The sequence below is a fragment of the Anser brachyrhynchus genome (genome assembly GCF_964034855.1).
Source record: "Anser brachyrhynchus genome assembly, chromosome: Z".
Classification (NCBI taxonomy): Eukaryota; Metazoa; Chordata; class Aves; order Anseriformes; family Anatidae; genus Anser; species Anser brachyrhynchus.
Genome location: NC_137697.1, coordinates 32036258 through 32062995, shown reverse-complemented (window position 1 = coordinate 32062995; position 26738 = coordinate 32036258). Strand labels below are relative to the sequence as shown.

At 41.0% G+C, this 26738-nt stretch overlaps 1 protein-coding gene across 5 annotated transcripts in view; it reads left to right on the top strand.

Annotated features, from left to right (window-relative positions):
- Positions 1–26738, top strand: part of SLC24A2 (solute carrier family 24 member 2) — a 145072-nt gene that overhangs the window by 115619 nt on the left and 2715 nt on the right. For 3 of the 5 annotated variants that reach the window (XM_080574493.1, XM_080574491.1, XM_080574492.1), the window contains one exon: positions 84–828. The exons of 1 other annotated variant lie outside the window; for it this stretch is intronic. In XM_080574493.1, the coding sequence (XP_080430619.1) occupies positions 84–333 (250 nt within the window). In that variant the 3' untranslated portion in view covers positions 334–828. Of the gene's footprint in view, positions 1–83; positions 26711–26738 lie in introns of those variants that run through there. One more of the 5 variants, XM_080574490.1, reaches the window with a different exon arrangement.

Below are 26738 nucleotides of genomic sequence, written 5' to 3'. Positions count from 1 at the left end.
TTTCTAGTGTTCCTTTCTAGATCTCTTATGTATTTCCAATTTCTCTCTTTCTTTCTTTTTTTTTTTTTTTCTTTTTTCAACAGCCTGCCTCTTCCATGGCTCCTGTATGCTATGATTAACAACTTTGCCCCAGTGACAGTCAGCAGCAATGGTCTGTTCTGTGCGATTGTCCTTCTCTTCATCATGCTGCTCTTTGTCATTCTCTCCATCGCTTTCTGCAAGTGGAGGATGAATAAAATTCTGGGCTTTCTCATGTTTGGGCTTTATTTTGTGTTCCTGATCGTCAGCGTCCTCCTGGAGGACAAAGTGATCCAGTGCCCTGTCTCCATCTAGTGGAAAGTGCTGTTTCCTGAGGGAAAAAAAAAAAAAGAAAAGAAAAGAAAAAAAGAAAAAAGAAAAAAAGGAAAAAGAAAAAAGATAGATGTTTATTTATTCAAAATATATCTATATATCAAAATGAAACAGCAAAAACAAAACAAAAACAAAACAAACAAACAAAAACAATGGAAAGATTTGTAAATCTCCTATTCCTCGGCTTTAAATGAGAAAGAAAAAGATACAAAGGGAGGAACTCGGAGCGAAGACTGATTGCTGCTGGACAGTGCGGATGCATACGAAGGGCTGAGGCCAGCTGCGCCAACGTTTTCTTTGCTGCAGAACAACCTCGCCCCTCAGTACTGGGGATGCTGCACACGCACTGAGACAGTGAAAGCTATTCTTTCTTCTATGCCTACGGTACATATCCACAGACTACTTTTTCTCTGTAGTAGTATACACAGACACACAGAGTATTCATTTCTTGAAGATATAATCTTCTAAAGGGGAATGCTAATATTGACTTGGGGAGGGACCACCCTCCCACACACACCTCGGCATGGGATTTATCTGATGATCTGCTGATGCTGCTGAATGGAAAGCATTCACTGAGTGCATGAGTCACAGACAGAGAAGATCTTGCACGTCTCTTCATTTAGGTGGACTTATATGATGTGATTTCAGCAGAGCTGGAGAGTTATCAGTGTATGATCCTCTGCATCACAGTGCTATAAAGGCCATTGGCAGGATGTTACTGATGATTTACTACATCTTGCAAAATGCTTCAGACTGCTGAAGTTCCAACTCTAGCACTGAAGGGAGAATGTTGGCTGGCCATTTTGTGACTGATGCAGATTTTCAGTCTATTCACAGGCAAAGCCTGTCTGGGGATTTGCTCTTTACTCTAATACCAATGCAGCATGCAAAGAGATGATACAACTACTATGTGAACACAACATTTTTTCTAATGCAGCAATACTAACAACAGTACCAATGGCTTTCAGATGCTGTTACCATTATAAATTTGCCTTTTGATGCCAGAAGAGAAAGGCTTATTTGCTTATGCATAGTATTTCATACAGAAAATAGAGGTAGTTGTCAAGTGGCAGCCTAAATGCTGAAGTGGATATATATTTTACAAGCTATCTTTGTCCATTACTTGAAGTGTAAGGACCTTCACAGCTACATATAGACATTATTGCAAAAAATACCCAGCTGGTATACAAAGCTGAGGCAGTTCTTATCGCTTATATAAATCTTGAGACTAGGTAGGAGAAACTAACAGTTTAAATATAGTGGAGCTACAGGAAACCTACATGAAAATTTTTCATTATTGCTGGAAGAGTGAATGTCTAAAGAAGTCTGGGGAAGAGTGAAAATGCAGTATCTTAATGAAATTCTGACAGGATGAGGAGGTCCAAACTGAGAACAAAGAGAGAGAGAGAGAAAGAAAGAGAGAAAGCAATGCAGTGCTCATATTTCCTGTAGAGTGTATGATTTTAAAAAATGGGAGAACTGGAACAGGTGTTAAGAAATTATTTCAGATAATTGGTGTTTGTTTCTTCAAGTCTTTCTTTGCAGTTAGAGTTCATGAAATTTCAGCATATATCTATGACCTGTTTCAGCATTGTTCTGTATTTGTATTGTGCTCACAATGGCAATGCAATGCTCACAGCTGTGCAACAGAAGGCTCAGCACATTTTGTCTTGTCTGTTTTTCTGATGCTGTCACCATGCTTTCCTGCCTATGTTCCATGCTATTTGCTTCTCACTCATCCCCTTTGTGGTCTACTGTATTCCTATTATCTGTGTTTGTATATATAACAGTAGCCAGCTAGAGAATAAGGACTTGACAGAAAACAACAGTAGAGAAAACCATAAGAAATACATATTAAAAATTATTGAAATATTAAGATTGTGAGATATTATTTAAAATGCGAGATACTACTGAGTAAAAAGCAAGAAAACTAGGAGTTACAATGTCTACTGCTCATGTCTTATCCTAAAGTATTAAGTCCTATATAAAGAATTACATTCAGAAACAGTATTTGATCTTAACCATACACTTACAACAGCTCTTGCTCCTTCACACACCTCTGTCATCGGGAGCACAAAATTGTCAGTGATGTATTTAATATCCTTCATTGCTCCAGAATCCTTACTTGTATTAACTATAGTGGTTTCAGTCTCTTAACATTTGTTTCTATGGGTGCACTCAAAGGTAAGATGTACATACATACAGTGCCCTCTGCTGAAAAGAATAGCAATCCTGCAAAAGATAATGTGACCCACATTGTGAGCTCAAATGAAGCAGGTGTCCCAAAATACAGAGCTGACTCTACAGTATAATCTGTCCCAGAAGATTCACCAAATGCTTTCTGTTGCTGATGACAGTGCTCAGAACAGGCTTTCAGTATGACCCAAGTGATTCTTTCGCAGGTGAGCAGAATAAGGCAGCGTGATCTAAAAGACCACGTGCAGGGTTGCGATAGGTCTGTGTATATGGCCACTTACAATAATCAAAGATTCTCAGACTCACTGGTCTACCTTTCAAATCAAGAAACCAAGGAAAGACAAGAGCCTGATCTCTGTTCAGTGCATTACTCCTGCTTTTTTTCTTCCGGCTTCATATACACCACATTGTAATTCCTGCAATGAAAAGAAAAAAGCCCTGCGTGACCTGGGGAGTTATAAGAGCAGGCTGGTGTGTACAGCAAGGCATAGGCAGCAACAGCAGAGACAACAGGCAGGTGGGGAGTAAGGAGTAGCTGATTGAAAGCCCTACACACCGTGAGTATTTCAGTCCAAAGCTGGCGTGAACAACTTGAAGGAAGACTTTTCTGTGTAGGGCTAAGGCTCGTATCCTGTAATGGCATTCATACACTGTCTTAAAATATCTGATTCATTTATTATGTTGGCTGTGTCTGCTTACCCCTATCAATGTATTTATCTTGGAAGGTATTAGAAGTAATTTTCTACCCCTGAGGAATGAGACAGCTCATAGCTCCCACTGCCTTGCCTCTGCTGGGCAGATCATTATTCAAATGGCTGAATAACTCTGCTATGGGTGGCAGCTCAGCTCCAGAGGTAATGGGGGAGATTTCAGGTCTGTGGTGCATCTGGAGGAGGCTGTTTGTGAAAGCTGGTTATGCCGCACAAGAAAGACGGTCGTTTGCATAATTGCTGGAGTAAGCTGTTTCAGGATCCTTGCAAAAGTGTGTGTTCTTTGGTTTTAAGACAACAGCTGTGCTGATAGAGGAAAGAGAGGAATGAGAGAAGGGAAACCTCTTATCACATGCAGGAGGAATTTGAAAGTCATCAGCTGGAGAGCTGGAAGGACAGCTGGCAGCTGCTGCAACCCGTGACTGGATGCTCATAGTCTGTCCCAGCTCAGCGCCACCATAAGGCACACCACTTGCTAGGACACTCCTATTTCACACTGACAGCAAATTTAGCAATTGTTGAATTGCCATGCTTTAACAGTAATATCAGTTTGGCATTCTCTCTTAGAATTCACTGACTGTTTTTCCAGTATAAGGTGTTTCCCATTGTTCATAACTGTTTCACTGTCGGATCTGTGACCATTTCTCAGAATTGTACACCTGGAAATCAAAATTAAATTTCTGTTTTAGACAGACAAAGTTTCGAATGACTTCATTAGGAAACTGGTCCTGCAATCTGCCTGAATTCTGCTGTGCATTAATCAGCATGGAAGTCTGTTCATGCACCTGTATGCCTGTTCTTATTTATTCAGTTGATGTCTGCATAACCCTCATGAAGCATATATTTATAATACAGAAATTGGTGTTACAGTAAAAATCCTGTTTGTTGCTTAGCGTTTTCTGGCCAATCCCATGTTGGCAACACCTGTAGTAAGGTAAGAGTACAGGATAAGGCTTCAGTTTAAGTAGACATCTCTCCATAACACTACACCTGAACAGAGCCAGTGTTGGATATGTTTTTTGGAAGGGATTTCCAGTAACATTCGAGCATGATTATGGATCAGATTATAACCTGTTGTAAACATTTTTGGCGCTGTCTTCATTGGAATTAAAGAAGAGAACGGGCCCCACTTGAAAAATACCATTGAAGTCCTGCAAGAATTTGCTGTTTTACACACAACCACACCAATCCAAACCATACAAAAGCCAGCTTCCTCTTGCGTAAGCCACTGGGGTGGAATCTGTAGGGTAGGTGCTATAGAAGTGTGATGTAAAGATGGTCTCTTCAAGAACTACATGTAGACATGGGAAGATCTTTCAGCAAATTTCTGGGCATTTTTAAATTATCTATTCTACTGAGAGTTAGTGCTTTTGTGTAGTGCGAACAGGCTTTCTGTGCCGGTATGCCTATGCTTATTTATTCCATAGATGGTGATGTCCGCATAATCCTCATGAACCGTAAAGCTCAGTGGGAGACAAAGAAACTTATCTAAATGTCATTTGATGTTTGTACTGGCAATGAACCTGCTATGTAATTTCCGTATATGCTACTCTGAAGTAGTTTATGGTAACTGTCACTCATGGTACTGTTGTGTGTGGATATGAAGGTCCATAAAGAGGTAGATTAAACATGTGGTTAATCTATACTATAAGAAATAGATGCTTAGAAATATTTTTGATGTTTGGGCGTTTTTTAAGGGATTATTTCTCTGGTTGTCTTTTATTTCATTACGTAATTAGAGAAATAGGGGAAATACATTTTTTTAATGATTCTTCTTTCAGCAGTAATTCCTTAAGATAGCAACTTGTGTTCCATCTTGGGTTCTAAATCAAATATGAGTCTGGATCAAATAGATTTATTTAATTTATAACAAAGAAATAATCCCTTCTTCAACAACTGGCACACTGAAATCCAGAAGCTTTCTGCCATTTACTTGGACAAGTTACGGATTTTTATCCTAAGATCCTGTATTTCATAAGTGCTCTCATGTAACACACAGAATTGTCCTGGGAGCTATGTTCAAGGAGAAAAATTGCATTCACTTGTATTCTTGGAAACCATTTTACCTCTTGTAAATAACAATGACACAGCTAACTGAGAAAGAGGCATGGTTAGCTCCTTTGAGCAGGTGAGTCTTGTTTTCCGTCTGTTCCTGAGAAGTTTGATGTGAGAACTTGCAGGTGAAGACATAGCTGCAGAAGGTGATTTCCAGATTAGCAAACGTGATAGTTTGCACTGAATGGTGCAGAGTCCTGCTGCAGCCCTCCAACAGGGCTCCTGGCTGATGTTAGAAATGTTCCTTCTTGGATCTGTTGCCAGCAGTTATGGGAATATCATTGCTGAGATACCAGTCATTTCCTTTGGGACTGGGGAGAGTAACTTCCAGACTGAAGTTATACAATTTATTGCACCATCAGATACAGAAGTCATGTCTGGATCACAGCCCCATATTCCAGACAAGTCATGTGGATCTGCTGTGTGTTGCTAATTGTCAGTGTATGGCATCTCAGGACTTGTCTGCCTGGGTGAGTGCAGGCAGCTTGCACGCCCACCTTGCTCGAGCTCCAGCATGGCTGGACATAAGCCATCTCTTCTCCAGAAGCCATGTAACCACCTGAGCATGGTGCTGAGCCGTGCTCCCAGCCAGCCAGATCTAAGTCAGCCCCAGCCTAGAAGCCATGTAACAACTTGGGTAGACCAAATGCACAGCTGGCCACATCGGTCCCAAACAAGCCATTAGCAGCCCAGGACAAGACTGAGTAAGAAATGATGTGAATTGAGAATGGTAAATGAAATTTACTTTCATGTAGATTTATTGTGAATTCACCCCTCATCAACCACAAAATCAATCTAAACTATGAAATTTGTATGCGTTTTTAAAGATCTTGCACTTTACTACTTTTTTTACTTTTATTTTATGTCACATAGTTGTCTTAATGCAAAAAGAAGCCATAAAAACCCAGAAGACTAGCTTTGGGTTTCTAAATAAGGGGATAATTAATTTTAAAATGAAGCATCCATTTCACATCTCTGTTTAAGTTATGATGTAAAATACTATCAAAAAAATGTACAGTAAAGCAGGATCTGGTTTTGCCTTAGTGAAGCTGTGAGTAAATCAGAGGGAGTTTGCTCATACTCTTGAGATTCCCTGTGAGACTGTACAAAACGCTGCACACTGCCTTTGCAGCAGGAGCTCAGTCCTGCCGTCCTTGTTCACCCCAGAAGAAGGAATACAGTGTTCACAGAGTCAGGCCCAATGATAGAATTAAATCCTCCTGTTACTCTAATACTTCCTCCCACCAAGATCACTGTAAAGGAAATCCCTGGTACTTTAGTGAGTTTACAAAAGTTGAGTTATTTCTGTCACATCTTTTTTACAAAGAAGTTAAGTATTTTAGGGTCAGGCTATACGATACTAATCAGGCAGTTCTTTTAATCCCCTGTCAAAATCAAGTAATGCCAAAGGGATTTTGCTTGGTTTTGTGTTCATTTCCATTACCAAAATCTCTGTTACACAGTCCTAATTTTGCAGTCCTGACTCTGGGGAATTGACTCATGTGAGTGGAAATTATTTCTGTCATAAAGATGGCAAGATCAAGCCTCTGTATTGTCTTGTGAAAATAATAGAAGCATGCTATAACTGACAATCAGATGCTATTTTTGTAATAAAGTTTTCTTAGCTTGATTGTTTCACTTTGTAGTTTTCATACTCTTCCATCTCTCATTTTCAACTTATTGTGAGAAAAAACTGAAGTCCCCCATCTTATCCATTTCAAACTTAAAAAAATCTATTACTGTGGAAGCTGGTCCAAACAGCCCCCAGAAAATTCCAGTTTTTCTCATGCGTTTATGCTTATGGATCATCATTCACTATATGAAACTCTTCTCTAAATCAGTGTATTCTCTGTGCGTATAAGTTTGTACATAGTATGGAGGTTATATTTATTTGTACATAGGCTCTCGGAAATAATCCCTTCTATCAAAGGTCCTACTTCACTCTATCTACAGAATGTTTCACTGTGTTGTGTACACTTTTTCACATAAATGTATGAACCTTATAATACTGGTACAGAGCTCTTCATATAAATAACTCTAAGTAATTAAGTTGTCTAAGTGTAGATAACAATAACAACAATAAACAATAACAAAAAGACTTGACAGTCTGTTATTTTGTTCAGTATTTTCTGTCTTCATTGTTGTGGGCTTGCTATGGCTCTGAAAATAGTCTTTAACTGCATCTCTGGGCTGAATGAGGTTCCACATGGCTACTCTTAATCATCAGCGTTAAAGCAGCACTCACTGCCTCTTGCCATGTCACTGTCCTATCTTGTGTGTGTACACAGATTGAGGAGAGTATCTGTGTTACAGTGAGCTTAAAATTTAGTTAAATGAGGATTTTTTTTGTCTACAACCTGATGTGCGTCCACCAGATATCTTCCCTGGAGTATGTTGCTCTCTTTGGGCTAAGTTTCCCTACATTTCTGTACTAACACATTTGCTTGCAGATTGTTTTGAAAGCAATTCTTCATTTTGACACCTTGTTGTTTACTTTTCAGTCTGACATCCGTACAAGCTAGAATATTTGGCTATTTTTGAATCTGTTACTGGATGAATGATGCTTTTAAACAAAAGAACCTTCTTAATGAGAAAATCAGTAACATTAAAAATTTCCCATAATCAAATGTTCCAACAACAAGGATGTCACAAGATATACAGAGTTGTGCTCAGCAACTATATTTGATCAAATAGGCATTATTACTTTCTCTCTTGTAGTAGCCCAGGAAGTCTTTCTCCACAGTGAATAAAGATATTTTTAATAAAGCACTGTGCAACCCTTAAAGGTGTGAGGCTTGTGACAGAGATCTTTAATTCATCTTCAAACAAAGATTTAAGATTTTTTTTTTATTGTAAAACCACGAGAGCTTTATAAATGGACTGAGTTGAGAATGGTGATTATCTAGACACATTTATGCCTGCCAACTGGGAAAAAAACAAGGTCAAACATATCCTACAGAAATCAAAGCTGCAGTATGCTGCAAGTCACAGAGGCATGTGCGAGATGCTTTGAAATTTAACTTGGAGGGGTACAGTTTAAGAAATAAGCAATGCTAGGTTTTATCTGCACAAGGAAGTGCAGGACCAGACACGTGCCCACAGGTGTGTGCACAGATGTGTGTACACATACAGTGGCCAGCACGCGAGTGTTTACAGTATGTTCCCGTGCTGTTGCACCCCACTGCTTGTTAGCGTTTGATCCCTGCTTCAGCTGCAGCCGCTTCTGGAAGGAGGCAAAAGGTTTGAAATCCTCTATTACCACAGCAGGCCTTGATGGCATAGGGCTGGTGGGAGTAGGGGAGGGAGAAAAATATGTTAAATTAACCTCCTCAGTCCCCCCCAGGGGAATGGTGGAGAGTTTCTTTGCCTTGTGTTTCCTCTTCTGCAAGCAAGTACTTCACTGCCTTGTCTGTCATGTCTGAAAACAAAGCAAAACAAACCAAAACAAACTCTGTTCATTCACAATTGCTTTTTCATTTAGAAGGACTTTTATTTGACAAAGAGAAAAGTGATGTGTGTTGTAAAACGAACTACTTGATCTCCACTCTGGAAAGACTTCAGAGCTTCTCTTTAAAATAGGGAATTCCCTTCCTGTCAACACCTCTCTCAGAGAAATAAATATTTGTGCCAAACTCTTGTAGAGAATACAGGCTGTAGATTATTGCCCTAAAGAGATGTTTTAATCATCCTGTCATCTCCCATTTACACATATTTCCTTATCACAGTTTGTATAATATTCCTTTGTTGTGGGCAAGGGTCTTTTGGAGCCAGATGATGAGATGCCCATAATCAGGCCATAAATTTACAGTTTTGCCTCTGAGGCCTCAAACTCAAACCAAACTTGTTGCATGCTAAATACAAGGGTCACAGGCAGAGAAGTTCCCATTTGAACAGCACCAAGTCAGGCGCTTAAGCAACAAACCAAGAAGGGTCTCTTGGTGAGCCAGAGGCGTCCCCAGAGCTTGGTGGCTTCAGGGTACCTGCAGCCATGTTTCACTTGTCCACAAGCAATGATGAGCAAGTAACAGCCCCCCATTACAGCTCCCCCCAAATTGCTGCTATAAACACATGAAATTGGATGTTCTTGTTCCTCTGTAATGGATGGGTGCCTGCAGAGGAGCTAGGTCAGGGCCTAGGAGGGGGTCTGGCCTGCGATCTGAGGCAGAGGAGGTGGGTGTGAGGTTTTCTCCCTGTACACTGTGTTGCCAGGCCACTTCACTGGACTTTCAGTTTCATGCTGATTTGCAGGAATAGAGCAGCGTGGGAGGTAAATATGAGGAAAACTGATAAGAAAATTATCAGTTACAATTTATTTCTAAAATCCCACTTCATAGACTGCTTCCCGTCCTGTCTCCCTGCAGCCTTGTTTAATTGTATTGTAACATGCAGTTTGGTTTTCAATTTGGTGACAGCAAAAACACTGACCCTACATGCATATTTCCTATTCTTGGTTTTTAACTAGGTTGAAGGGAAAGAAAAACTAATCCCAGAATTTTCTAACTGCCTTTGAACATCTAGATTGACTCTTGTTATCATTTACGGCCTACTTACCATAAATTGTTACCATGCCATGTTGCTGGTTAGAATTTGCCTCCCATGGCAATGACCAGATCTCTCCAATTTGGTATCTGCATTTTCTTTACTCAGGGGTTATAGCATGATCCTTTGTAGCTAGCAGACACTGCTAGCCAAAGCTAACTCTAAAGAACTTGACTTACGGACCTCACAACATGCAGGACTCCTCAGCAGAATTAGTTTCAGTATTGGAAATATAGGATCCTTTTTAGGCTAATACACTGTATGTTTCAGCATTTGTGGCTCTGTCAAAAGTGTCAGTAAACACATTTTCCATTATATTTTATAGTCAATGCAGGAACTAACACAATGAAGCCAAAACTGCTCTGTCCTCGGCCCCATTTCTACTGCCCTATGCCCCTCCACACCACTGTCATCGCAGCTCCCCACACTGCCCAGCATAATAGAAATGTTGCTACATGGGGGTGCCCCACAGGCAAAGGCAGGCATACTCAGAGCATGAAGGTCTTAGGTCTTGTTTACCTATTTTAAGGCTCAGGCAGTGGGAAGGGCCCTCACCTAGAAAACTAAACCCAGAGCCCTGGCCAAATGGGCATGAAACAGTCTTAGTGTAACTCAGATTCTGAGCTTGAAGTTTTGTTTTATTTAAAGCTGGAAGTTTCAGACTTTTTCAGCTTAATTAGCATCTCAGGCCACCTGTGCTTTTGTAATCTATCAAACTTCTGGAAGAAGTGCAGTTTTGCTTACAGGAAAGAACAGAGTAAGGGACTGATGCCAACACAATACTCCTTCAGATACATTGCAAGCACTGCTGTCCTCCAGGACAAGGCCAGTTTGCCCCAGCTAGCAGCATAATTGAGGATACTTTTAGCTGTCATTGGCACCTTTTCACAGCTGTAAGTACAGGGGTAAGGTTTGCAAACACCACCAGGCATCGTGGTAGGAAAAGATACCAAGTGGTGTAAGTGCTGTTCTCTTGGTGTCCTCATACATTTCACAGTGGGTTTGTGCCAATGTCTGGATAACAATAGCAAGGTGACACTACTTACATCCACTCACCTTTTCACCTGCTCTGGTGAACTCTACCACTCCTGCCTTAGAGAAAAGAAACAGAAAAAATTGTATTGGTGCAATCTCGCTCCGGCATCTGCTCTAGCTTTGCCAGAGCAGCTGCAGTCACAGAGCCCAAGATACATACCTTGTAAGCAGGGGAATCTAAGAAGGGGCAAAGGAAAACAAACAAAAAAATCTGCCTACCATCATCTCTACCACAAACTGCAACAGGAAGAGTCTGGCATGTTGATCTCACAGAGAGGCACTAGTCTTAGGAAGTGCCAAGGCAGGTAGGTGGATTGCAGCACAAGCAGGTCATGTCCTCAGTATGTGCAAGCTGGCTTATCTGGATTAATAACTGGTACCAGCATGGCTGCTGAAGCCCTTATTTTCTTGGAATTACATTGACGCTAAAGTGTCCTGTAGCAGGTGTGTTTGAGGACACTTTCAGGCAATCATCCCTGCTGACAGAGATAATAATAAAACCTCTAACTCAGGAGAGAGCAATGTGAAGCTAAGGCAAATACAGTAAGCAGGATGGTACACGTCTGTGTGTCCTTGTTCCAAATATACACATACCTTAGTGTTGCAGCAGCTGTTCTCCTCCCCAGCCAAAATCCCTGCTGGCCATCCTTGAAACCAAAGCATTGTCTGGGCTCTGGGCTGTTTCAGTTCTAAATATTGCAGAGTAAGGGCAGTGATAGAGGGAACTGATAGAGTATTAAGTGCTGACTACACCTGCCAGCAAAGTGCAGGTGCCTAATCAAAATTCTGGGTTCCTCCAGGTTTCCATTGTAGAGAGCAAACCTCAGCCCTAACATACACCTGTGAGGATCTGTGCTTAGTGTTTTCCTTCTACAATTACTTTCTTTTCCTGACCACAGTTTACCTGAATGCACGTCACATAACTCAGCATATTCCATCACTTCCTCAGCATCACACAGTGAAGGTCACTATACACCTGCAGGAGGGCCCTGAGTGAAAACACACAGAGCATCCAAAGCTGCATGAACTCCCCAAATGCAACTCACAACCTGCCAGCAGGAAGCACAGAGTGATTTGTCTGAGCCAGTTGCATATGGAGGTGCAGGCCATGCTGATTTTTCCCCATGGACCTCTAGTGAGTCAGCAGCAGAGTCAAAAGGGCTTTGCTGTCTTTGAGAAGAAAGGACAGGGAACTGTGTCATCCTTTACACCCTACAGAGAAACTGAAACAGTAAAGGCCTCAGTGAATCTCTTTTCCCTAGGTTAGAGTTGTGTTTTAATGCAAGTTAAAATGCAGCTAATTTGAATGAACTAGCAACCAGTAAAGCCATGTTAAGATAGGGCAAGTTGTTTTTCTAGCCAAACTTTCACTTTTTTGTTGTTGTTGTTGGTTGGTTTTGTTTGTTTGTTTGTTTGTTTGTTTGTTTCTTCTTTTCCCTGGACTTTTCATTTACAGTGGACAGAATTACTCTGAAGAGCAAGTACCTTTATCTGGCTCCAGGAAAGCCTGTCTAACCAGAAATAGGGGAAATTGAGTGAGAATTTTTGAAATGAAATTTCACAGAATTAGGAGTCACCATCTGGGTATATGAATTTATTGCTAGAAAGGTAGTCTACATGCTGATGTGGAGATATATGCCGTGGGATAAGGTAAATGCAATCCACTTTGTGATACTAAAATTGCAAACCCAACCAGTGCATAGAATATCATCTGTTTGGGATATTTTAAATAGTACAAATGCATGTTTGTTTTCACCAGCATTACAAAATAGGTATTAAAATATTTCTGCTCTTTATTGTATTTAATGTCCTTTAGCTGGAGTAAACCTTGCCCTCAGGTAGCAGTGTCTTGTTTATTCACAGACACACACACCATCTCCAGTGATGTAAACGAAAAAAAATGTTGGCAACTTGTTACACATACACTGCTGTTCCTATGTCATGCTGGAATTTTCAGGCATACGTCGCTTCCTGTGTATTACATCCATCAGACTGCTGAAGGTCTAAATATTTTCCTGGTATAACTGTCTTGCTTACCTATATTATTTAGCCTGTGAGTTGTCACACAGTGAGTCCTTGACATCACAGCTCCTCTCATCTGCATATATGCTCCAGCCATGTAAATGTTTGATCACTTGCTTTTTTGTACTAAAACCTCCTGCGAAGTCACTCATCTTTGTGAGTTGTGAGCATTTTTGCTCTAGTGCAAGAACCTCCTCTGGCATAAGGTAGAACCTTTCTCTGAACTACAGCAAGAAGGGTCACATAAGCCAACGGGACAGGAAGTCTGGGTTTCCTTGCATTGGCTGGCCCCGTTATCATCTTTCTACCCGGTTAACTGAGCTGTAAAAGCTAATGCAGGATGAAAATGTAACAGACAAAACACATGTATTTTCCATCTGCTTTATTAGGCTGAGATAGTTTTTACACTTTAAAAATCAAATACTGCTAGAAACCAGTGCAACATACTCTAAATGGCAGGACACCCTCTGCTAAAACAGGTTTGAGGTTGATGGCATCTCTCAAATATAGCATTCCTGCTACCAGTGTCTCTTTAACCTGATACCATACACTCTTGTGCATTTCATCTTCCTTTTCATGGCAGCTGGTGAAAATCCTTGATAAATGATTATCTCTTGTCCCTGAGACACTTACCCAAAGAAACACATCGTGCATTTCCATAATTACTTCTGATTACATTACTGTGTCCTAAGGAAGGTGCTTCTGTTTTGGGGATAAAAAATGTTCCGACCTTGAGGCTGGAAAAGGGCTTTGTGTTCCCCTGACTGTGGGATGTTATCTGGCTCAAGGGCCATACTGGGAATCGTGGGATTCACAGCGAGGGGGGGAGGTGAGGAGCAGAATGCCCCTTGAATAGCCCTGGAGAACCATCTATCCACTTTACCTTCAGTGCCTTTGTCCAAAGAACAATAGGGAAAGTTCAGGAGGGAGAATTTGGTGATCAGCTTAGAGCTGCAGAGAGCACAGCTCTGCCACATGTGCGATGATCACTCTATGGTCACAGACAGAAGTGGTCAGGGGAGAATATAGCAGGGAGAGAGATACAAGACAGAGAAGGCAAGAGAGGGGGGGACATTTCCATTTCTGCAAGACACAGTATATCCTCTTGTTTCTTCAGATCTGTAATTCTTAACCCCTTTTAACAGGTCTGAATGGTCGGAGCCTGTATTCTCTTTAACTTTGTAGTGCAGCCTGAGTGAACTACCAAGCTGGCTTATTTCCCAGCTCAAACAGTCTCTATGGGCCTGGTGGTGCTCTCAGCAAAACCCCCACTGGCTTCACAATGTGTAATGTAGAAGATGCACCAAGAGTGAGTCTAAAGGAGTCACTTTGCATCTCGGAGTCACCTCTTGTTGGACTGCTGCTTTCAGAGGTTGTACCAAGTGTGACAAACATTCGTTAGCCAATAACACAGGCTCAGGAAAGGGTCTTGGTGAAGTAACGTTTTATTTGCGATTGCAATGACGGGCAAGCAGGAGAGTGCTTGTGGATGCAATTTTCACACCTTTTATGCTCTGTTTCCCAAAGCTCACTCTCTCCCCTGGTTCCCCATTGGCTGAGTACTACAGGTTCGCACACTGTCTGATGCTGATCACTAGTTTCATACAAATATTATCAACCTTTATTTCCTCCCTTTGTTTTTCTTATCTTTTGCAACCTTCTTACTGCTTTTAATGGCTTTTTAGCCTTTTGGTCACGTACACCCAGTCAGTGCTTTTCCTTTGAATATCAATCTAGTACTTGTTTCCCTCCATACATTGTGCAATCCCAGGAAGCAGCATGCCTGGCACTTCCTGTGCTTATGTTACCAAGCCTGATGCAAAAAACAACATTTTTGTTCCTACAGAACAGAGATGAAAACAAGATTAATCCATTAGTGAAGACAAAAGATTAAAAACATCCACAGATGAGTACAATTTGTCTGTGCAGTGCTTCTTAATGTACCAAAAGACTAGGGAGATAGTACATTGAGTTCAAATTCATTACATTGCTGTAGGGGAAAAAAATGCATCCTGTGGTATGATATTACGATATTGCTCATTTTATACAATTATTTCATCCTTGCAAGGTGTAATGAAGAAATATCCTGACAGTATGAAGTCCACTTCAATCAAAGTACTAGGGGATCAATAGCAAATACATTACCCAAATCTCTCAGTCTTCTCTGTTTCCTTTTAAAAAGGTAAATGATTTCTTAAGGAAACAAGGTGGGATGCCTGTCTCTGTGCCTCTTCCCATCCGGATTTTTTTCTAGTATTTTACTCATTGACTAGTTTCACTCGAATTTGACAGAACCGTGAAGGTATCGAAGATTATTCAGTTCCCATGAGCTTCATGGAAGCAGCCACCTGAGGGCAGAGGAAATGGTTGTTATCACATGCCTCTTCTTAAAATGAGGTGGAAACTATGAGACATGGAGGAGTCATGGGAGGGATAAGAAGAGACCTTATAAATACCTTATCAACACAAAGTCTCTCTTTATGTGTGTAAGACACAGAACTATAGGACATCTGACCTTATCAGTTCACAGAGCTCCATTTGCTGTCCTTGGTTGTCTGGCTGGCTTGTACAGTGACTAAAGCCTCTCCTGTAGCAGCAGTCCTGCAAGTAATATATGGGGCTAAGGACACTGTGAAGCATCAGAGGCTATGGGTTTGAATACATGGGATGTCTGCTACAAGCTCCTGCCCAGATCCCACAGGCTGGAGGCTGGGGCAGGCACCACCCCTGAGGTGTGCCAGCCATGGGCGGGTAGCATGGGGAGGAGGCCTGATAGTTATCCCGGGTGGTTTGGCAGTGCTGGGAGTAAAATCAGCCTCCCAACAGGAAGAAATGCAAGAACTCCTCAACAAGAGGGAAAAAAAAATGGGATGTGGTATGAACGTGGGTGGGTGAACCCACAAAAGTGGGGGTGAACATACTGTGGGTTTTTAAAGTACCATCAAAGGCTATTGTTAGTCAGAGACCTTTATTTACTCAACAGGTTTCTTCAGCTGAAGTTGACGGAGAAACTTCTGATATGTTAGGAAGCATTCCCTAACTTTTTATTTAAAAGACTATAGGGATTATGTTATGAAGGAAATTTAACATTTGATTTCTCTTATTGAAGATATCTGAAATGATACATGCAGAAAGATGACCTGTGTATCTGAATTGGATGGATGATGACATATCTGTAAAGTCATCAATTTTGGAAGGTTGCCTACTGGATTAAATGGCAGCCCTCTGATTAAAGTAGAGCCAAGCATATTTTGAGGGAGAAAAAGGATGAGCTCTCTCCCTAGTGATTAACTTCAATGGAAATGTGTGGTTATCTGCCAGTCTCATTGGTTTTCTTATGGATACCTAGTGGGAAAAAAGTTAGACTAAATAGATATTTATCACAGCCTGAGGCTGATTGAATGTAGGAGGATCCTTGCAACAAGTCTTCCCCCGCCAGTCACTCAGTAATGGCTTCATGTGTTTGCATCATAAACCCTCACCAACTGAGTTTTTATTTTATTTTAGAGCCCAGCACCTCTTGCAGTGAGGAACGAATAATCTAGCTCGCAGATTAGAAGCAGTCCTGTATGTTTTCGACAAAACTCATTTTGACAACAGTAGCAGCACACCAAATTTAGCTCCAATAAACAGACTTCTATTTCCTATCTTGCCCTTGAAGAGCCTAAGAGAATTGCCAGATGCTTCCCCATGACTCTTCTAATTGCAGATTTGATGCCATGGGTACATCCCAGTGATGAAGAAAAGAACACTACTAACACTTAAAACCAGACATCCTCAACAAACGAAAATTACCACCACCTAAACCAACAAAGTGCTCTTAGTAGTGCTCTGAAAATTATTGCTAGACCCAGCTAACCTCACAAACTGTATCTTAGTTGTTTACCATTCTTTATCTAGAAGCAAGCCCAATGAGATCTTTCTGAAGTACCCCTTACAGCCAGTTACCACAAATATCCTGTAGAGATTTTCATACTGCTAGGTCTATTTATGGTTTTCAGAAAATAAAAAGGACAGATTCTACTGTCCTGAAAGACAAATACATTTGAGTGATTTGCAAACTGTACCAAAAAGACCATGAAAGAAAAATAATTGTTGTCAACTATTGCTTCATTTTAAAATGCCTATCCAATGGAGGAGTAAAGAGAAAAGATTGTTTTTGCAGGTCCTATTTGGTGCTGATAAGTTTCATGTGAAGGCAACAGAGACTCAAATGACAGAATATTTGTATGACTTGGTTGGAACTAAAATGTCTGTCAGGCTTTGCATCATCCATCATCCTTCTTGCTATCTGAAGAACAGCAGCAGCCAGATATCAGTCATATGATTGATGATAAATCCAGTGCAGGTAAACTTACAGGTGGTACTAAAGTAAAGGCAAAAGCAAATGGTGAATATTTTGTTGCTTGGATTTAACCCTCCACCGGTCATTTATTTAGCCAGGAACAAAAAACATTACAGCCTCCACAACCTGTTTTATTCACCACATGAAAGGTCAAGTTCCCAGGTTTGTCCATTCCCCACAGTGATGTTTCATGGTGTGGGAGCAACACCTGCAAAATCACAGCCTCAGAGAGCAAGTCATTTCTCCTGGAGCTGTTCAAGGGGGACCACACAGATCACACCAAAGGTTTTGGAAGGTCAGATGGAGTGACTGAACTATTTGTGAGGTGCTCAGACCCAACAGCAGTTAACAGCTATGATTCCTCCACCCTCCACCCTTCCCTTTTCCTCACCACAAAACTAAACAAAATGAACCAGACCCCACACTTCCTACAGAGTCTGTAAGGTGAGATGTGAGAAAAATACTTTTGAATGTCTGTGTCCTCCATATCATAGCTGCTGTTTTCACTAGATGAGTGATGAGAAGCACCAAAACTATAACATTTCCATATGCAACAGGAGTGGAACATCGTCCAGATCTGAAAAAAGACACAATCCTGTTCCATAAGAAAAAAAGAAGTATCTATGCTACATGATACACACTGCAGTTTCACCTTTTCTATCAGCTATCATGCATCTTTTGTGCTGTGGTACATTTAGAAAGCAATGTCTCATCCATTCATTTGTGCTTTGAACTTGTAAGACCTATTAGATCTTTCTGCTTTTAAAGCAAGGTCAACCTTTTAAGAAGCCCATTTGTACCATCACAAATAATTCCGTACATGCCTACATTCACCACAGTTTTCAGCTGTGTGAGTCATCCTACTCCTATAACATTTGGAGTCAAAGAAGGGAGGAGCAATGGTTACAGAGTAAAACATGCAGATTATTTCAGATTTTTCAGTTAAGATGTCTGTCCTTTCCAGATAATGTGGTTATTGCTAGGTACAGCTTAAGCATCAATCACGTATTCCATTATGCCACTTCTGCATAAAATAAAAAGAACACAGAGAGCACAGTTGTGCACAGGGAGAGCCTGAGGTAGGCTCTCACTGAATACCTTACCTGGCATGGTGGCTAATTTCAAAGCTACTTCCACAGTCCAGGGATTTTTTCAGTATATTTTTTTCACAGTATCATAATGCTATAACCCAGAGATTCAAGGTAAATGATAGCAAAAAGTGACAGTTCTTACTGCATTTCTGTCCCCTCCATTTTTGAATCCAGCTAAGGCACTAAAAGGGCTGAAATTCCCAAGGTTGCAAATACTTCTGAAGCATGTGTAGGTCCAATAAATAACATAAATAATGCAGCATGTGGGGCCTTTTCTGTGATACAAACATGTGAACTGCCACAAATGCTAGTCAGAGATGCCAGGTTGAAAGACTTCTGTGATCTTCCCCAGTCTGTCCTCCACTCTGTAACATTTGTCATTGTCCTGCCTATGCTACGGCTTAGATTACTGCAGTTACCAGTGAGTTACACAGACAATGAATTGCATTGTAAACACCATACCTAAGCTTCTGGAAAGAAATCAGCAGATAATGCACATCTCTAGTGCTAGATAAGCAAGAAACAAGCAGTGGTTAATTAAAATTGTAAGAATTACTTGCTTATCTAAATGCTCAGCATTTTTTTTTTAAAAAAAAAGAGTAATTGAACACCATGGTAAAACCTAGTCCTTGCATCTAATTACTGACCAGCTAAAATATACACTTATAAATTATGTTAGTTACTCTCCTTTATTGTTGGTAATTATCAGCTATAAAACAACATTTTATAGTGTCTGAGGACAGACATATTTAGATTTATTACTGATTTCCCCCCGATATAAAAATCAAAAGATTTAGCACTCAAAAAAAAAGGGGGGGGGGGGAACACCTTCCTCTTTCTCTTTAGGCTCAGGGTGGTCACTCCTTGTTAATAGGTTTTTACATTACTGTTTACAATAAAATTTCTAGTGCTTTTACACTCTGTGCAAGGCTCAGGAATAGCCAGCGTCTGCCTCATCCTGTGGTGGGTCTCATTGCCCTGGGCTCTGCAGCACCTCTGTGCCTTACTGCTAATTGCAGTGCCCTGTCAGGCACAGCCCCAGCTCCACTGCAATCACAACTGGGTATTAGGGTATATAGGTAGTATCATGCTTCTGAGCACTACAGCTATGAACTGCCACCAGTAACAACACGTTAGAAAGTATTGTGCGTATCCTCTCTGTATTAGTTTTTTTTCAGTTCCACAGTCACTGTAAAGTAGCCACTGGACAGGCAGAGAATTAAAGATTGAACAGCTGCTGCCACAGATACTGCCTTAGAAGCCAGGACGCAGCAGTTTTATTTGCTGCAGAGAGAAAGAGAGATTGGAAAAGAGAAGTTCAAAGAAATGTTGGATTGGACAACCACATATCAGGGTAACAAGCAAAACAGCATGGTAAGATTGGACGAAAAAGCACTCAAGAGTGAGGCCAAAGGACAAGGCTGCTGGGTCCCACAGTCTCTGTAAATCACTACGAACACTCTCACCAACATCAACTACAATGCTGTCTTCTTTTTGGCTTCCTGTATGTTTTCCTCTGTACTGCTTTTCTCCCTTTGCGCAGACAAGCTAAAAACTATCACCATTCTCCTCTGGCATGCTTCTACTCCCCAGACTAATTATGCCTTTCCCTCAGTGGAAATACATAGTTCTGTCCATCACAATTTGGGAAATGACACGAAATGAACACGGAGCATGAAGTAAGCGTTGAGCATTTGTTTGACAGACGTTAACAGATGTAGCTGCCCCTTTCCTGGGTGCCTTGCTTCATGCCCTGTGAGGCATTGCTCCCTGTCATTATCTCTGTTCCTCACGCTTGTGCCTGTGGGGAAGACTGCTGCTTTCCCAGTCTGCTGCTCATGAACTCAGCTGAGTAAAGACACCCTGTGGTGGAAACCTGGTGCAGGTTTCTTTATCTCTAAACCTCCGATGTGTGCACCTCGTTTTTACAAGGGCACATCCCTGCAGCTCTAAAAGAAACATGCACTCTCTGGGAATTGATATAATGCTGTAATTTAGAACTGGGACACCAGGGATGGAAAGGACTTAATTCTGAGTGAGTGGAGGGACACACATGCTCCTCGATGATCTGTCTGAGTTCTGTGCATGGTTTGTGGGATCTGGATCCATACAAATATCCCAGGCAGTCGAATTCTGGCTCAGAGGTGGTGTAACCTGGGTTCAGTGTAAGGAACAGAGACATTCATAGTGGTCTGGTGTGAGTGTCTGAGAGCCTGAAACATCCTGTCCGTGTATGCGTGTGGGCCAACACCAGAAGGAAATCATTTCCCTACAGTTTACAGTGATGCAGCATTCCAACACAATCATTTTATTCTTTCCAAATCTTGATGAAAGACTCACAATAACATACCTGGAGCCTGCCTGTCTTGCCTTCATACCTGATCCTCAGATTTCTAATGCACAGGAGAGCATCATTGCATTTGATTGGGATTTCCCTACCCACCTGTGAGCAGTGAGCCAGAGCCCTGTTAGAGGGCAGCATACCAGCAAGACCACAGAGGTACGGGTATGTTTACAATGGATGTTGACAGGGTTCACACGAACATACACATGAATATGAGACACCAGTCCCATTGGTCAGTTGTTTTTCAAGGCACTGGAACCCTCTGCCTCATGCCACCTTTCAAAAGTGGGACAGTACCTTAACATGGCCACAAAAAAAAAAATAAATAAAATTAAAATAAAATAATAAAATAAAATAAAATAAAATAAAATAAAATAAAATAAAATAAAATAAAATAAAATAAAATAAAATAAAATAAAATAAAATAAAATAAAATAAAATAAAATAAAATAAAATAAAATAAAATAAATAAAATAAAATAAATCAGCAGCTCTATCACAGAATTTTAGGGGTTGGAAGGGACCTCAAGAGATCAACAGGTCCAACCTCCCTGCCAAAGCAGGTTCCCTAGAGCAGGTTGCCCAGGTAAGTAAATGCCAGGAAAACCAACAGCTATGGCATTTAGAGATGGAGAGCTCGGGATGCATTGTACTAGCATGGCAACTTACAAAACCAAAGATTTCTGACAAAATTCAGAAGTATTAAATCCAGGGCATGTACTGAGGGGCAAGGAGTAGGCCAGGACAGGTTATGGTCTTGCTCATGGGTTTAACATTTCATTCTTCTGATGCCCTTGATGAATGCCAAGCGTTTACAGAAACCAAGATAAAACATCCTATTTTGTAAAACTGTAAAGGGCATGTTCCAGAAACAGCTTGCTTCAGCCCAAGTGGTGAAATAGTCCATTGTTTGCATTGCTACCTCTTGCATTGACTTTTTCCAAGTACCATAATGAGACTTTGGAGATAGCTGCTATTGCATGCTCCCTTTTTCTGGGTCAGGTTTTATTTGGACTGCAAACATGGATTTGGTTAAACTCATGTTATCCCTGCACATTTGTTTTTACAGGATGATGTAATAAGCATCACATAATTTAGTGAATACCTTTTGTGATTTTTTTTCCTTTTCCTTCTATTATTATTTTTTTCTTTAATGGCTTAATTTAGAAGATAATCCTAAACTGGATTCTTCCCAGTCTTTCCCTGACTCATGCCTTTTACTACAGTTTGCACAAGTGGAAAATGAGCTGGCACGTTAACCAGGGTGCTTCGGTGCTGTTAAAGCTCTGGCACAGCCAGAAGTGTGAGAGCAGGACCAGCAGAGAGGCCTTCCCCTACTGCAGCCTTCTTACTTGTACAATATAAATGTGCTGATAGTGAGACACTTGCATCCTGCTTGTCCAGTGGTCCCTCCTGTTCTGTGACTGGAACCAAGAGCAGATGTGGGTACTTGGAGCACAGCGAGTTTTGAAGAACAAGCTAGACAGGTATCTTCCTGGGATACTTTGAAGAGCTGACCCTGCTTTTGAGCTGGTGGTGGTTTAGGTGACTTATGAAGAACCCTCCCAGCCCTATTTTTCCATAACTTCTTGAAAGCAGACTTTATACTTTGCTGTCTCAGTCAACCACACTCCTTTTAGCAAACAAGATCAGCAAAGACTTAGCAAACCAATTAGCAAAGATAGCCCAGGCACCTCAGTCAGCAAGACAGACCGCACCACTCCTCTGCGGGGACACTGTGTGCAGCTGGGATGGTGTGGTACTGAATCTGGTTATCTGTTTGCTGAGCGCTCTGTGATGACTGCTCAGCATGCTGTCAGGTAAGCCGACCACATCCCTGTAGACAGAAGCATAATGAGTGCACCACTCCAACACGCTCGTGTGGGGAATCGCAGTGCGGTGCTGGATGGGTTTCTTTAATAAAATAGGTCATGTTCCTTCCCCACAGTCCTTACAATTCCCACTTTTCCTTTGAGGTTTTTCCCTTCACAGTCTGTCTCTAAGCAGCTGTCCGCTTATAACTTTTTCCCTCTTACCTACCAGTAAGGCTGCCATTCGTGGCTTGATTCCCATTTCTCTCATAAGCAACTTAGTTTCTCATTGTCAGTGGAACATTTTTCCCTGAGCTGGCAGTCATTTCCTCCACAGCCCTCTCTTTTTATTAAAATAATAATAATAATTGAAAATGAAATGTATTTAAATATATAAATAAATAAATAAAAAGACACAGGGTTGTCTTCCAGCTCCTTATGGGCTCTTTAAGGGCTAGGAGGCTCCTTCTGGCACCCTGTAAAAGAGGGTGTGAATTTTCCTCTTGCCTTGGCAGGGCCCTGCCTGGGCAGCAGGCAGGAGGTCCTGAGACAGCCAGAGCCCACCCCACTGCCGCTTGTTCTACCAGCCATTTGGGACATCAGCAGGTGGGAGCTCAATGAAGAGGAAAACCACCAGTTAATGTGGAGAGCACCTCCAAAGGCTCTCCCATAGAATAAGATATTCTTCTGGATGCTAGCATCCAGAACCCAGCTGCACTCAAGCTGGCTGCCCATGCCTCTGGGTTTCCCCTGCTCGCGTCCACTCCTCCTGCCCTTTAGACTGGTGCCTTTGTTTTCTACACACAGTTTGTTCACAACTTGAACAAACCAGGTGGAGATGACCTCTTTCCATACACTTGCTAGATATAATGGAGATCTAGGATTACAGGGCAATTGCCACATTTAGCAGAGGATGATACAGGACATGAAATGAAATAACAACTGGAGGTATAACAGAATGAGAATTTGATTGTTAGTTCAGCAAAACCATACAGGCAGGCTTTTTTTTTTTTTTTTTTGAAAAAAAAAAACAACAGTTCAGTAATAATCAGGCCAATCAGATAGTGGATAATGCCAGAGACACAAGGTAGAGAAGATAGGACAATGTCAGAAAAAACAGCGAGATGCCAGGAGACAAAGCTTTAAACCTCATGTTTAATTACCTTATTTAATATTACCCAAACCAATTGTCTTACACAGATTAATAGAGCTTTATTAATAGTCATTGAAGTAATAAAACACAGTTTTTGCACAGATGGCATTCCTCCAGCCTTGAACTTGTGCTTTCCAAATCTCTCAAGTCTGCTCTATGACGTTCATCTGTTTTTATAACCTATTCAGACAGAAAATACTGTCTCCCTAGCTGTTTTTATCTTTTTACAAAAAATGCCTACTTTTTCTTCATACATTTGTTTACATTTTGTCCTTAAAACATTTACTGATTATGTATCCTTTATCAGGAGAATTTGCTATGCCCTGCCTGTATTGCACTGTTTTTTTCTTGACCAAAATGTTTTATGTTTTATCCAGTCCCGTTCAAGTCATTCATAAAGCACTTCTAGACTCTCTGAATTCCTTGAATTCTCCAGGTTCCCTGCTCGTATGAAGGTTACACGGAACATGAGCACTAATACAACATTTTTAGAATTTTATTCTTGCTTCTGTGAGTTGCAGATATTTTCCTTCTCTTTTAATATGTATTAAGCTGATTAATTTGGAATCATAAGAATATGTTTCATATACTCTATGTGATAAACAAACAAAAAATTTTGCAGGATTAGCTGAACTCACAAAATCAAAATGAATTAACAAAATTAAGGGGAGTATACTTACTTTGGCATTGAGGGAGGAATCCTGACATAACCAAAGATATTTGGGGTAATAGGAAGAGACAGAACCATAGTACTTCTCAATATTTTGTAAGATGCTATGGAGAGGACTCAGAGTAACTCCTCTGGTAACTTTTGGAAGATAATTGAGATGATTTAAGTAGACAATTTCAGACTCTGGCAGAAGTAGGCATCAAAACTAATGAACTCAAAGAATGCTAGTCAAGCATATAAGCAAGAGAGATGGTTAGCTACTAAGTTATGTAGAAAAACTGCAGGTTTCAGAGCTTCTTTTAGAATTCTAAAGACAATGCAGAGAAGTAGGTTGTATGCTTTAAAAAGGAGTCTGTTTTTTGACACTTTAAAAGCTGACACTGAGTACTTCAGAAAGACAAATGCTGTTATGTCACAGACTGAGCCAATTAACATATGTGATAATGTGACAGATACAATCTAGTTTCTAAGTTGGCAGTCAAGTGTGTCATGGTCAACAAGAAGTTATGCCATACAGCGTGTTTTCTCCCAGTTAGTCACTTGGGGCACCCTCTTCCAAATTAAGTTGTGATCCGGGGGGGAAACACTTGAGACTCCCTAAAATAATTACAATAATGAATGGAGAACTGCATCAGGTCTCCTGCAGTACGGGAAAGTATGTAGACTAAGTTAGGAGAGTTCAGGCACACGGAGGTCTAGTAGCCATGGCTGTGCTTATGGGAAACAGGCAGAAGCAGTGATAATTTACAAAGCCCAGTCTCTCTAGAGAACACTGATGCTCTTATTTACAGTTGGTAAGTCTCTGCAGGGCAATCAGGCAAAATCCTAATCTACAGCTCTGTCCACAACTCATTTTGTGTCCAGCCCATGTGCATAAGCACAGAAATGAGTGGGAAAAAATGTAGATGTCTGATTCACCAGGCTGCCACCAACCACCCCTGGGACCCTTCTTGTCCCAGGGCAGGATCAGCCCCTATACCTATGACCTACAAGACTGCTTCTCCAACTGCCCCTTAAACATCTATCTCCAACAAGACATAGAGGCTCTGAGCTTCCAGTCAGTCTACCCCAGTGCCTTCCTCACCTCATTTCTCCTAACGCCTGGTCTGAACTTTTGCAATCTCCCTTCTGCATACTTACAACCTGTAAAAATCCACCTCACACTGTCTTTTAAGGCTGACTGAGCCTATTTCTCCATACAGGCCAGGTTCCTCCAACTAATTCTCATTGATATCCTTTTCCAGATACTCCTCAGCCATTTCCTGCTTCCTTTTGAAGTTTGATGTCTGTGAGTAGTCCAGCTCCCCAGTCACAATGTAAAAAACTAACACCAGGCAGAGGGAAAGGATTTCTGCCTGTTTTACAGGCCTGATTTTCTCTCAATTATAGTCTTTTTTTTCCTTTTTAATGCAGTGATGTCACATTGTATTATATTTGGCTTCTGATTCACTAATCCTTCAGTTTCTTGCAAGAACTACTCACTCCCTAGTTTTTCTACAACCAGCATTGTTGATGATGCCTATATATGTGTAATACTTCACTATTACTCAATTTTGTTCTCTTTTCTACAATTCAGCAGGCTGCCTTTGGATTTCAGACCTATTTTTTAAGGTGTTCATGGACCTTCCCAGACTTCAGTTTACCAATACCTTCCATGTGGCTATTACTGAACGAGTAAAGGGAAACTGACCCAGAAGATCCTGCTGAACTTTACTTGACACTTTTTTCTGGCTTGATAATAGACTGCTGAGAACAGCCCAGAAGCAGCTATCGAAACAATTTCACACTAATCCACAGAATTTTCATCAAAACCAGGTTTTCTAGCACTTTTATAATAACGTCCTGTCAAACAATGCTAGAAATCTTATCAGTGTCAAAAATCTAACGTAATACCGTTTTCTTCCATAGTCACAGGGACTGCAAATACCCTTTTGCAGAAGAAAACTAAATTAGGCAGACACAATTTGCTCTTGACAAACTCCTACTCACCTCCTTGCTATATGCTGGGAGTTTGCAAACAGCCTTTTTTTTTTCTTTTTTTTTTCCATTGTTCCTGAGTTTGCAGGCACAGAAGGCCTTTACATTTCTATCTTGCTCAGCTGGCACTGTGTTTAACTGAAAGCCAGAAAGATGTATGGTGATCTAAGACTTTCAATTGTCCCTTTTTGGGAAGCATCTGAAGATGCTTAAAGATCCTCTTAAGTCTGGAGAAAGCAGCAGATTCCTGCATGTTACAAAGGAGTAGTTCTGCCATCTCTGGAACACAAGCCTGTGAAACTCCTTCCTGCAGCCCTTGCCCATGTGTAACCGGTTAGAGATGCTGTAAACTGATATGAGCTGCAATTAAAGCCCATCCACAACCTGAACATCAGTCTGGTTTCCTCCCTGGGTAGGTTTCTGTTTGTTAATAACAAGGT